At 39.1% G+C, this 14,506-nt stretch overlaps 1 protein-coding gene across 3 annotated transcripts in view; it reads left to right on the top strand.

Moving 5' to 3' along the window:
• The window catches only part of Usp15 (ubiquitin specific peptidase 15), a 95,150-nt gene extending 93,130 nt beyond the window's left edge, over positions 1-2,020 (top strand). For all 3 annotated transcript variants that reach the window (XM_036169853.1, XM_036169852.1, XM_036169854.1), the window contains one exon: positions 1,581-2,020. In XM_036169853.1, the coding sequence (XP_036025746.1) occupies positions 1,581-1,757 (177 nt within the window). In that variant the 3' untranslated portion in view covers positions 1,758-2,020. The remainder of the gene's footprint in view (positions 1-1,580) is intronic.
• The last annotated feature ends 12,486 nt before the right edge of the window (positions 2,021-14,506 follow it).

Below are 14,506 nucleotides of genomic sequence, written 5' to 3'. Positions count from 1 at the left end.
TTTTTGAGTCTAAGTCATCACACTTATTATAATATTTTCTAAATCATTTATTTTTCTTGACTGCTGAATAAAACCCCTTGTGTGTATATACCTCATTTTCTCGACCCAGTCGTCTGTTAACGAACACGAAGGCTGTTTCTGGCTCCCTGTTGCTGTGAATATAGCAGCAGTAAATCCGGATGTGCAGGTACCTCTGATAGGCTGTGCAGTCCCTTGAGACATCCCCAGCAGTGGTGTGGACGGGCCATATGGTAGTTCTCGTTTTAATGTTATGAGAACCCATACTGATTTCCATAACGGGCTGTGCTGGTTTACGCTGCCCCAGCAGTTAATAAAGGTTCACTTTCCCTATATCCTCAGCAGCACATCAGCAGTTTCTTGATGCTGACTGGTGAGATGGATGGATACTCTGAATTTGCCTTTTCTTGTGGCTAAACATAGTTCATATTTTTAAAACTGTTTATTGGCTATTTGAGTTTCTTCTTTTAAGAGCTGTTTATTTCATTGGCCCATTTATTGATTGGCATTTTTGATTTTGGAGTGTTTAATTTTTGTAGTTCTTTGTATATTTATCTGGATTTCAACCCTGTCTGAGACACAGCTAGCAGAGATTTTTTTCTCTCATTCTGTAGGCTGTCGGTTTACTTGGATGATAGTTTCCTTTGCTTTGCAAAAATGGTTTCATTTCCTACAGACTCATATGCTCATTCTTGGCAGCCTGGGCTATCTTTTAAATGATACAAGAGCCACAAGTACGGCTCAGTGGTTAAGAGCACTGGCTACTCTTCCAGTGGATCCTGGGTTTAATTCCCAGAGCACACACATGGTAGCTCACAAGTCTGTAACTCGAGTTCCAGGGGACCCAGTGCCCTCTTCTGGCTCTCCAGGCTTCTAAGTGATGCTTTACATGCAGACTAGACCAAATACAAACTAAAATATTTAAAAAATAAATTTTAAAATCTACTGTTATAATTGATGGAAAATATTCTTTTTAAAAATTTTTTTTCAAGCTGGGAGTAGTGGCTGCACACCTTTAGTCCTAGTACTTGGGAAGCAGAGGCAGGTGGATCTCTGAGTTCAAGGCTAGCCTGGTCTACGGAGCTAGTTCCAGGCCAGCCAGGGCTAAACAAGTAAATTGTGTCTCAAAACGGGGGGAGGGGGAGTATTTTCACCAGCACATGTTAATTATACCAAGACTGGGTTTCTTCATGGCATTGTCGTGAGAAGGGTATGCTTCGGTAGGGCTCACCCCTCTTTTCTTGTCCCTCTTCCATCCACTTTTCCCCGTTCTATTCCTCAATCTTCCTCTTGTACTTTCATGTCTTTTTTTTTTTTAAAAAAAAATTCAATGTTCTCCCAGTAGATCCTGGGAAACCATTTTTGATTATCAGGGAAATGTTGGTATAGTAGAGGACATTACACTGGAGGCCAATCCTGAGTGTTGGATACAAAAACATTCACCTTAAAGTTACAAGAAAGAAGAACAGAATTGTATTTTATCTTTATAGGAAGTGAATTTGTGTTTGGGCTGTATGTAACTCTTTGTCTCTGTGTGCTGACATCCTGTGCTTGTTTGGCAGTCCAAAGCAGCGTACGTCCTCTTCTACCAGAGACAGGACACTTTCAGTGGGACTGGCTTCTTCCCCCTGGACCGAGAAACGAAAGGTGCTTCAGCTGCCACAGGCATCCCCCTAGAAAGTGATGAAGACAGCAATGACAATGACCTAGAAAACGAGAACTGTATGCACACTAACTAACGAGAGCCCGAGAAGCCATAGAGAGACCCTCCTGCTGGTGGTGGCGACGGCAGTGGAGTCCTCCACCACCTTAAAACACAAGTCTGAGATGAGGCGTTTCAGATAACCGAATGTAAATCCTTTATCAGATTTTAACTTGTGCAGTACTTGAAGTGAAACACAATGAAAACTTTAACAGAAATTGTCTCTTAATACATTTACAGTCTTGTATTTACAAGCTAAATATATATAGGAAATCACAAATAAATCCCTTTTAAGTTTGCTGCTGTTTTGACGAATTATGTTTTCTTTAATTTTTTGGATGTGACTTAATTGATGACAAATGTTAAACTTGTGGATGTCGGTCATTAATTTTGCTCTAATAATACTGCAAGAAAGCTATGGCTGAACTTAGTTCTTGGGTAATCTAGTTCATGTGTGTTAGGCTGCTGTCTGCACCGCTCCGGTTCTCACTGCAGTATCAGTGTGGTACAAATACTACAGTGTGTCCTTGGAATACTCAGTCTTCAAATCTGTCCCTGGGAATCAATGTGGGTCTGTTAAAAGAAAAAAATTCCATCATACCATGAGAGATAACTTTGGAAAATTTTCCTTTTGTTGTATCATTAAAATGCAAAACATGACATTTACCTCACTCACCAATGGGAACAGGTTCCATGCTCCATCGAAAGTCATTTTTCAGCTACATGTAAGTATTTTTCACTACGATTGGAATCTGTTCTTTACATTTTCAAATTCGTTTTGGTTTAAAATGCTTATCTTTAATCCACTGTTGGTCCAAATTTTAATTTTTTGCTGTCTATTTTTTCTTTACCCCATTTTTGGTAATTTAGCAACTTTTTAGCTCTCCCAATTACTGTAATGTAAGGACAGGCTGAATAATATTCTGTATCTGTAGTAATAATTGCATCAAACTTAGGTGACAGGATTTTTGTTCATGTACTAGCCTTTAACTCATTGATAACTTGGCTATAGAGGTAGGTCTGTTAACTTTCTCTGTGTGTTCCTGACGGAATTCACCATAGCCTTACAGCTTTTCTCAGAAGGTAACTTGTCTAAGAGAGGTGGTATTTGCATGTTCCCAGAGTCAGACCTGTGCAGCATAGGAAGCATACGAACTTTGGGTTTCATTTTAGTTTCTCACATTCAAGGATCCAGGATGCCAAATAGACGTGTGAACATTTGAGACATTTTCATTGGCTGCTTTCTTTCCCTATGATCCAGTTGAAGGAATGTATCATTGATTGGCATACAATACTGCCTTTAATAGGAAACGAAATGCTGGGGCACATTTCACATATGACTACCTGAGAAATCGCTTTGTGTCCCACTGTTACTAAAGCAAAAAGTATAATGTTCTTCACTTGAACTAATCAAATACAATAGATATAAATTGTGTATTGTAAATAAAAGTTCACTCTGTGAGTGCACATTTTGGTAAATTATTTATTTATGTTAGCATTTTAAAAGAAAAAAGGAAAAAAAATGCATTTGACCAGGATAAGTAAGGTATGTTGATCATGGCTTTGCTTTATATCGTGATATTAAAGCTGGTTTTTCATCCTGGTCTTTTAAAAGCTGCTTTGGCTGTTTTATTTTGTTTCATTTCTTCCTTTTTTTTTTTTCCTTTTTTCCTTTTTTCCTTTTTCTTTCTTTCTTTTTTTTTTTTTAATGTAAACTTACCTCCTGCATGACAGAGGTTAATATTTTGTCAGCATTGGGTTCACTTGAGTTTACATTTGAAATGTGCATGTTTATTTATACAGATTTCAATAAAGCTATTGAAGGCCTTATTTAGTCTTTTATTTCTTAACTCTGGAACCGTTGAAGTCAACTCCCTGTTTTCTGCATAATGACTTTACAGTACGTTATGGTTAGTACAAGGTACAGAGTGAGTCAAGTCCTGTGGAGGATGCTTTAGACTTGGGTAGCTTTGGTCTGTGTTGTTATGTACATAGTCCTGAAGCCAACTGTGCAGCCTTCTGCCTGCCTTCCGAGCTGCTTCTTTTCTGCCCTTGATCTATCCTTCCTTCCTTCCTTCCTTCCTTCCCTTCCTTCCTTCTTTCCTTCCTTCCCTTTCTTCCTTCCTCCCTCCCTCCCTTTCTCCCTCTCTCCCTTCCTCCCTTCCTTCTTTTTCTTTCTTTCTTCCATAAGTTTTTAAGGTCAATGTTTACTTCCTGGAAACCTAGATTAGTCTCCACCCTGATTCTCCGAAGAGTCTAGTTCCTTTTGTTTGTCTGCTTCCTTGACTTGGTAATGCATTTGTTTATTTTTCAAGTGGGTCTCAGGCTGGCCTTCATCTCACCCTGTAGCCCAGGCCAGGCTCCAAGTCTTTGATCTTCCTGTCTGGGCCTCTCCAGTGCTAGGATTACAGAGGAGCACCACCAAGCCCTGACTAAGACCACATCCTGAAAAGAAACATTTTAAATCAAGAGTGCCGTCTATGCCATTGAATCTGTCTATTGATAGCTTCATCCACCAAAACTTCATAGCATAAAAAGAATTAAAAGGACATATCCATATAGGTAATACAGGGTAGTAGGAATATATTTAGAATTCTACTTATAACTTTGCCTGTTAGTAATCTTTGAACTTAATCTTTTTAGTCTGTTTCTTCACCTATAAAATAATGGTGACAATAATAGCCAATGTTTATTGAGGGGCTTATTCTAAACCAGTATTAAAGTGTTTATGTGCATTATCACATTTCATCCCACAAAAGCTGTATGGTAGGAACAGTCACCATCCTCACCTCCCATATGTGTGTGGCAAAGTCCCCACAGTTACTTTGTGGTAAAGTCAGCTCTCAGCCCTCAGATGCTTACCGCCTCACTGTGTCACAGTGCCTTTCTCACCCGGGGACTCAGATGAGGTCATCTTGTCTTCCACCAGGAAGAGTTTTGTGAACAAGGTGGTACTAGTTACTGATCCTTTGTCTGCATAGAAAGTGGTGTTAGCTAATTTTGCTTCCAAAAATTCCGCCTTCTCCTCTAGTTAGAAGGTGGTATACTTAACTTTTCATTCCAAAATGAACGTTACCAACTTACTTACATTATTCACTATTTTAATTAAATGTTAAATATTATGTGGTATATAACTTAAACCATTGCCCCAAATTCAACTCTGAATGTCAAATCTCTTTTTTTTAAACTTCCCCTGTCATTCTTTTTATTACATCTCATTCTGTTTGGGAAGGAGAGTGCTTGTGTGCATGTCCTGGCACAAGGGAGGATATCAAAGGGCAGCTTGAGCAGGACAGTGTTCTCTTCTACCGTGTGGTCCTGGAATCAATGGAAGTGCCTTTACCTGCTGAACCACCTCACCTTCCTTTGGTTTCTTAGTTGGGGGAGGGTGCCATGTACCATGGTGAGCACAGAGTGGCCAGAGAATAATGGAGTCGATTCTCCTTTCAGAGGCCTGTCTCTTGGCATCAGGGTTTCACAGAAAGTACCTTTGCCCACTGAGCCATCTCACTGGCCCCTGTATTCATATTAAACAATCTCTATGAAAAAGCTGCAGCCTAGTGCTTGAAGTCATTCTTGCTTGTGCTTAGGGTCTGATTTTGGTAGTTCTGTCTGTGTTTATCCTTGCTTTCCAGACAACCAGGTATTAAAAACCATACAAAACGTTGATTTCAGAATAAAGAAAAACAGTTCATACCAAATAGGTGTTGCACAAGGGCAATGCTCTTCATTATGAGCTGAAGTGAGGTGAAGCTGTCTGAGAAGGAAGCCAGGGGACTGTAAGAGATAGGGGATGCTCTCCAGGGTGTACCTACCGAAGGACAAAGATGGGAGTTTCCATTGTCACTTATGGTGTTCAGTACTGTGCACAGTTAGCTTTGAGTCAGTTTTACTACTTTTCAGGACCCTGCAGGCTACTGTTTCATGGCTGCCTGCCTGTTTGTTCTGGCACACAGTTGCAGATGAAGTGGACATGCTCTTGCCAGCTTAGCTTAGGTGAGGAGATAATGTGTCCCGTAAAGGAGTCAGGTCCTCCAAATGGTCAAAAAAGTGGTCAAATGAAAACTTAGTTCTGAAGCCAAAGAACAAGGCAGTCTTCATATTTTTTTACTTTATAACAAAATTGATTTTTTTATTACTGAATAATTTGACCTGTGAAGATTGAAGTAGCTTCTCTTGAAAATATGATGATGCTTTCAAATAATTGTTTTAAGTGCTACTTGATAGAGAATAAATGAGTGTATTTACACCCGTGGTGTTACAGTTGCAGGTGGGTGTTATATATTGTTTCATACCCTAATTTTTTTATTGAGAAAAATATTTTTCTTAATCATTCTAGATTTGGGACATTTTAATTCAGTATGTGTATGCTTTGTGTGTTTAATTCATATTTACTATAAGTTACAGAAGAAATTGCTAAATAGTTTAGATGACATGTTCATATAAAACTGGATATATTCAGCTTTTTGTCTTTAAAGAAATGGCTAATAAACACAGTCCAAAGATTAATTTTTGATAATTATAAGCATTGAAAAACACTTATACCGTGGTAAACCCCATCTCTGCTTTAGGGCACCTGCAGCTAGCCAGAGGAGCTGAAGGGAAAGACCCTGTATTGTGGGAATTTAAAAGTAGATGAACTACTTACAAAATTGAGTTATAATATTTTGGTAGAGAGAAAAAGTCAGTCAGATGGGTCTTATTGGTTTATTGTTGAGGTTCTTGCCCAAATTATTGTTAATGTAGTTCTGCAAAGGTGCTAAAAATATACAACTGTCTCTTTGGAAATATTATAAATAGTATAACACTGTAAAAATAAGACTGCATTTTTAAATAATTTTTTATCTGCATGGGTGTGTGTGTGTGTGTGTGTGTGTGTGTGTGTGTGTGTGTGTGTGTTAGTGTATGCCACATGTGAGGATGCCCATGGAGGCCAGAAGAGGGCGTTTGGTGCCCTGGAACTGGAGTTAAAAGTGCTTGTGATCTGCCTAACGTGAGTGCTGGGAACTGATGAGCTGGTCTTTGGGAAGAGCAGTAAGTGAAGTGCTCTATTACCTGCTGAGCCATCTCTCCAGCCCCAAAACTGCATTTTTTTTAATATGCACAAAATCAGATATTCTAAATGTTTACATTGTTTGGGCAGCTGACTGTTCTGGGGGGGGGGGGGAGCATACCTATGTTTAGTGTTTGTTTTGCTGAATTCTCCCCCCCATCAGGAATGTATAACTCCATCTATATACTTTGGTGGAAAACGGGAGTTTCATCTGCTATGACCTTGGTTGAGATCTGTTGCTAGCTACAGTTAGGTCCATGTACATTAAACAGTAAGTCAGGGAACAGTACAAGAAACTTAAATGCATCTCTTCCAGCATTTTCTTGGTGATGGCAAGTTCCTCATCTGATTCATGTGGCCAAGAGACGAGGGAATAGACTGGTGTCCCTTTTTATAAGGTCTTCACGTTGTTACTAAGACTTCATCATAATCCTAACCATTGTTGCATAACCATTACTCAATGGTAGCTCTCAATAGGAGAAGCTGCATTTTTGGAGAAGTCTGCTCACTAGGATTGTGTGGCTCAGCCCAATCCCTACTTCAGTGCAATCTCTGTTCATCTCTTTTTAACCCTGGTGTTAGGAGTCTCCAGAGAAGCAAAACCGATGGGATGTGCATGTAGAAAGTAATAAGGAAGTGGCTAGTGTGAAGGAAGCTGGGAATTTCTAAAATCCACAATTGTCAAGCTAGATCCAAAAAGGGTGGCAGTTCAGTCATCATCTGAAGGCCTGACAACCAGAAAAGCCCGTGACATTCATTGTAGCCTAAAAGCCAGCAAACGAGATCAGGAAAGAGTTGTTTCCATTTGAATCCAGAGGCCAGGGAAGTCAAGTTCTTCAGATGGGAAGTATTAACATCTTTGTTCCATACTGGCCCTCAGTTGGGGTGAGACTCAACAAGGGGAAGACAATTACTCTGGGAACAAATTTTAGTGTTTATCTCTTCCAAGGACATACCCAGAAGCAACCAAAATAATCCTTACCAGAATTTTGAGGTGCTCTGTAAAGCAGTCTAGTTTATATAAACTTAGTCATTTAACCCCTTGGCATGTAAGTGTGGTTTAGACACGGCAGACCGCCGGAGTTGTGGGCCTATCACTTCTGTGCACCTCTCACCTCTCACTTTCTTGATTTATAAAGTAGGTCAAGGTCAGAATCTCCATCAAAGAATACTTAGACTGAGAAGTTATTAGGAGACAGTTCTATCTGAAAAATGTTTGCTTAGCTAACCAATGATTTTTTTCTTAGGATATACAGTTGAGGACTAGTGTGGAATCTACATTTTCCATGCACTTAAGTCATGGCACCCAGCATGAATGAAGTTCCTTAAGAATGGTCACAAGATTTAGATAGTCATCAACTTTATGAAGAGTGCAAAGAGTGTTATTAAGGAAATAGTGAAGACACAGGATAATTATTGCTTGAGCCATGTCATCTGCTATAATGGTGCTTAAGGAAAAAGGTAAAAATTGTCCTCATCCAATTTCTTACCTTCCCTGTAATGCATTCTACAGTCTCACCATCTAGGCTTTCCCATGCGTTCTGTTGACATGGTTTGTTTTATCTACTACCAAGTGAACTTTCACACTTCCTCCACATGACACATCTACCCCAAACTTTGTTTCATCTGTTGAATCAGTTGCCACTCTGGCTATGAATCATGAGTCTGTCTTCCCCCCTACACCTGATAGAATAGAGTGGTGTAGGGTATAGTGCTTCTGTAAAAAGGAGACATTTTCTTAAGGCAGACCTGTACTCCCATCTCAGGAGGCTGAGGCAGAGGCAGGAGGATCATACACTTAAGGGTCTTCTGAACTACAGACTGAGTTCAAGGCCAGACTGAGCACTTTGGTAAGAACCTGCCTTGGAAATAGAAAATACAGGCTAGGGATGTAGCTCAGTAGATCATATGCTTAAGTCTCCAGCACATAAAGTTTCTCAAGCATCATTGTCCTTGTGCTTTTTATATTTCTTATACTACTAAGCATATATTTAAAGATTAAACTAGATACCCTTGAGTGTACACTAAAAATAGTATATTATTAGGAATACCTTGTGTCCCCAGTATGGGGGCGGGGGCTTAAATGCTAGATGCAGTAACATTTTAAATTCAGTACATTTATGAAAAAATGTATGCTGATTTTCACTTGAATTAGCTTTTCTAAGAAGCCCTGTGTCTACCTGTAATCTTTTCACCTCATAACGTTTAGGATTTTGTTGACATTTTGATGGATTTGCAGCTTTGTTACTCAAATACTATCTGTGTGAACTTGTGTATTTTTCAGGAAGGGGTGTGCTGGACTCAAAGTAGAGCATGTCGTAAGTGGCTCGTATTAAATGGTTCTTGTTTCATGGGTCGTCTGGGAACTTTTACTGTAAGGAATTCTTTGTTCCAATAAAGAAGACATTGCTGCTAATCGTTTGCTCCTAACAGAGAGCAACCCGAACTTCCATTTGTGTAGAGGCTCTCTTTCCCTAGGACTAATAGACACACCAGGTTGTGAAGAGACAAGAATAGCCTTTTAATCTGAGGAAGGGATACCCCAGACATTTCTCTGCCTGGTATAGTTGCCTAAAGAGGAGCAAGAGGCTTACTTGGTTCGGTTTTCTGGTTTTAGTTTTGGGGGCTCTGTTGTGGCTTGTTTGTGTCAATCATCTAGACAGGATCTTAAAAAACTTTTAGATGACAGAAGGAGATTGTCATCTAGGACTGGTGAGATGGCTAATGAGTAAAGGCCCTGGCCTGTAAACCTGATGACCCAAATTCCATCCCTAGTACCCACGTGGTGGACGGAGAGAAAAATCTGTCAAGTTGTATTGAAAGTCCTTTATAATTTGCAGTTCAGATATTCTAATACTTCTCTTTGCAAATTCTGGATTTTTCAAAAGTTATTCTAGTCATGTGAGTGTTTCACATCGCGTTAGACTCATGACCTGTTCCTGGAGCCAGTGTCCAGAAGAGCTGGCATAGCTTTGTTTTTTAGAAAATGGAGAATCCTCCCTTAACAAAAGTCCTGTTCACTCTTCCCTGCCCAAAATTACAAAGTGGCATCTTGAAACTGGGATGAGAATGGAGAGGTATGTCACATTAACCTTGACCATACTCTACTTCTTTGTGACTAATGTCAAGGATTAACAGTCCCCGGAGCCAAGATTATGCCCTTTCATCCCTAAGACCACAAGCTTTGTCTCGTGAAGTTTGAGCTTGAAAAAAAAAAAAATGGAATTTTTAACTCTAGCACATAGCTCTTGATGAAATTCACGGGTTCGGGACCTTTTCAGGTGCTATGGCTCTTACCCAGGGCCTCACACATTAGGCAAGCACTCACTCTCTCAGCCGTATTCTTAGTCTCTGACACTATCATTTCAGTGACACGGTTCACAATATAGATGAATGTATAGTGTATAAACAGATACTGCATTACAATGTATGATCCATTTGTAATATCAATAAATGTAATAAACATGTTTTGGTCAATTTAATCTATATCTCTACAGTGAATTTTCTTGCCACTTTTCCAAGCGATGTATAATTTCTTATACTTTTTCCAGTTCTCATCCCCAGCTTGTCTTTCGAGGGAAGACATGTACCACACGTGTAACAGAGTAATGATGTGGTAATCCATTGTTTTTTAGTCACTAATTTAAAAGAACAAAGGTATGGTGTACAATGATGCTTGCCTTTGCCTTTAATCTGGGCACTTGGAAGGTGGATGCAAGCACATCTCTGTTTCATGTCAGCCTGGTCTACAGAGTAAAGTTTCAGCTGGAATGACTCAAGTGAAACCTTGTCTTTAAAAAATTATTTAGTTTTTAAGTAAATTTTTCAAGCAAGGTGATACATGCCTATAATTCCCAGCACTTTGGGGTGGAGGCAAGAGGATCAGGAGTTCATGATCCTTGACTGTAGAATGAGTTCCAGACCAACCTCAGCTGCATGAAACCCTGTCTCAAAAAAAGTAAAAGAAAAACTCACTTGAAAACCTGCTTTCAGGTGACAAAGTATCTAGATATAAAATAGAAATGACTGAAGATACTGAGATGTTTAGTGACAATCATAATAAACTCCATGTTCAGAGGGTTTATGTGGAAGGTGCTGGTTCTTGACAAGGAGTCTCATAGTCTAGGGATCCCAAGGAGCCAATTACCAAGGGAGAAAATTTTAAAGTAATAGTGCCATTGTACAGAGCCACAAAGTCTACCTTCAAACTCTAAGTTCTTAGCTTACTCCTAAACTCTACACAGAGCAGAAACTACAGGGAAAATAATAATTGCTAAGCTTCAATATTTTCAGAAGCAGTTTGGTACAAAGGAAACAGTTTGGAGTTCAAGTCTTACCAAACAGAGACTTCACAAACTATTCAGGCTTTTTTATTGAAACTTCTAAATGACTGGGCATTAGGAGTGAATAGAAACCATGAACTGGGCCTATGCCAATCCCTTAAAAAGAAAAGCAGCCTTAATAAAGATGGAGGAACTAGGTAGTAACTAACCTACCTATTGAAAGAATTAGTGATATTTGTTGAAAGAATGAAGAGATGGTTGAGTGTTAAGCACTCACCTCTGTTATTACTAGGAGATGATCTCACAACAAACATCCTGATGCCTAAACATGAGCTGACACCAATGGACATGCCAAAGTGGATGGAAAAGCTCATGAGGACTCAGCCCTACACAAATAAGTATAGGCAACTGAGGGAAGCTGGGAGAAGGAGAGTTGGTCTTCTCCAGGGAAAAACATACTAATTGGTTGTCCAGTGCCAATGGTCAGTCCTGAAAACATTCAAATATCACATGGACTAAACGCATTATACTTAAGAATATATACATACACACATTCAATAACAGTGAAAAAGAAGTCATGAATTTCTTAAGGTTTGGGGGGGAGGAAATGGGAAAGAGAAATGTAATTCAATTAAATTATAATCTTACAAAAAAAAAAAAAAAAAAAGGATTTGCTATTCCAGAGGACTCAGGAATGATTCCCAGTACCCTCATGGTTGCTCACAGTGGTCTAGAACTCCAGCTAGGATCCAATGCCCTACTACAAACTCACAAGTGGTGCACAGACAGTCATACATGCAAGCAAAACATCCACACACAAAAAAAGTGTGTTTATGAGCCACCTTTCCTGGATAAGTATAGCTACCAACCCTCATCAAAGAAGTCTCTCCACAACAAATGAAGACCATCACAGAAAGGACCGTCACAAGTGGACACACTCAGAGGGAGGGCATAGATCATGGGAAGCCCAGCACCAATGGATACATCTGCATCTGTTGCTCAGAGAAGATCATTGACAAGGAAACAGAGTGTATAAAAGCCATAGTACCAGGAATTCTGCTGTGAAACAGTCTCATCTAGAAATGACTACATAAACTGACTAGAACAATGTCAGTATCAATGGACATGTTAATGGGGAAGCGGAAAAATTTTGGCATCTCACTCTGGACAAAGGACTCCAGGCAACAAATGACTGCTGGGAGTAGGAAAATTAGCCTCCCCTTATTGGTTGTCCAGTACAGAGCAGTGATCTGTCCTTCATTAGCCAACAAAAAGACTCAGCAACAATATAAATATATATACATACACAAATATAATTTTGTAACAATGATCAAAGCTCTCAACTTGAGGGAGCATGAGAAGGGTTCAGGGGAAGGTAGTTGAGGGACTAAAGAGGGGAAAGGGAGGAGGTAAAGGGAGATAATTCTCTTTTAACTAAAAACATAAAAAGAATTACAGCTAGTAGAAATATAGACTAGAAATCATAGTGTATGGTCAGTAGGAAACAAAAAACAAGTGCTAACATCTAACAAAGACTTTCAAATTAAAAAAAAAACATTAAAATAATCTAAAGGGAAAGATGAGTAAAACAGAAGGATATGAATTAAAATAGCAAAGCTAAAGAATATAATAGCTGGAGTCAAAAGAAATGTATTGGTGGGGTCAATAGCAAGAAAAAGTATTTTAAAAATCAAATATCCAGAGGAGTGGGGATATGGCTCATATGTTAAGATGTTTGCCACGCAAGCATGAGGACCTGAATACAATGGGAAAGCAGAAAGGAGCCCTGGGACTTGCTGGCCATCTGGTCAACCCAGTATTCTCCAGGTCGGAGGCCTTGTCTCAAAAGTGAAGTGGAGAGCAAGTAAGGAAGACACCAAACATCAACCTGTGGGCTCTGCCTGTACACACACACACACACACACACACACACACACACACTCACACACACTCACACACACACATGCATACACACAAAAAATAATATATTCAAAACCAAACATAACAGTGGTTATTGGTTATTTTTACTCCTTTGGGGGGCCCACCAGCCAGCTACCAAATAAACCACACAAAGAGGCTTATTCTTAATTATAAATGTTCGGCCTTAGCTTGGCTTGTTCTAACCAGCTTTTCTTAACTTGTCATGTCTACATTTTGCCTCTGGGCTTTTCCTTTTCTTCCTGTATACCCTTCTTTGTTTCTTACTCCATGGCTTGCTGTGTAGTTGGGTGGATGGCCCTGATGTCTTCTTCCTTCTCTTGCTCCTAGATCTCTATCTCCTAGATTTATCCTCCTATTAATTCTTTCTGCCTGCCAGCACTGCCTATCTTTTCTCTTGCCTTGCTAATGGCCATTCAGTTCTTTATTAGACCATCAGATGTTTTAGACAGGCAAAGTAACACAGCCTCACAGAGTTAAACAAATGCAATGTAAACAAAAGTAACACACCTTAAAACAATATTTCCCAACATTTCTCCCCTTTTTTCCTAAACAAAAAATGAAAAGTTTTAACTTTAACATAGTAAGACTGTATACAATAAGAACAATTATCAAATAAAGATTACATTCACACTCTACTGAATTCAAATTCATTTGTGTCTGGTACATTTAAAGAAAATACTCCATAAACTATCCTATCTTAGTAAATCCAAAATTTTATACATAAATTACTTTCTATCATATCTAAGGAAAATTGCAACTATAAGTATCTAGTCATCAACTCTATCAAAGGCCCCAGAAGGATAATATTTGAGTAAATAAAACATGCATTGCAAACAACTTCCAAAACTCTAGCAATGATAGACATCTGACTGACTGGACAGTCACCCAAAGTTCCTTCTGTAACATAGGGGCATCCATCTCCAGCCTATAGGCCCATAGTATCTGGCAGACTTTTCAGTGAAGCAGGAATTTTGAAAGACTGTCCCACCTATATTGGCAAAGCTTGTCAGTCACATTCCTCTGTGTCCTGCAGAATGTATGACAGTTTCTTCTGTGAAGCAGGAACTCTGAAGGACCATCCCACCTTGTTCTGGCAAAGTTCAGCAGTCACTTTCCTGCGAGTCCTGTATGTCCAGTTTATACAACATACTATCAAGCAGTCCAGGCAAGAACAGTTTCTTTGTCCAATGGCTAGCCTTGCCACATTGAAAGTGAACTTCTAAGAAGTTTCTTTGATGTCCATCATCTCTGAAGTAAATTGGTATTGCCAGGAGCAGATGTATCTCATTGTCATGAAAAACCTTAAGTTAACAAAACATTCTAAATGCCATATTCTATAGGTCTTTGAAGTATTTGAAGACCATCTATCTAAAATATATCTATTTATCCTAGAAAACATACATAATATATCCATAAATTTGATTGTTATAAATGACTAACTACTGACCTATGTTTCTTGATTGTCGATATATATATTTTATAATTATAGCTTTCAAAAACTAGAACTTT

The sequence above is a fragment of the Onychomys torridus genome, chromosome 20 (genome assembly GCF_903995425.1).
Source record: "Onychomys torridus chromosome 20, mOncTor1.1, whole genome shotgun sequence".
NCBI lineage: Eukaryota > Metazoa > Chordata > Mammalia > Rodentia > Cricetidae > Onychomys > Onychomys torridus.
The sequence above is the reverse complement of the archived record's forward strand: the minus strand, read 5'-3'. Positions and strand labels throughout refer to the sequence as shown.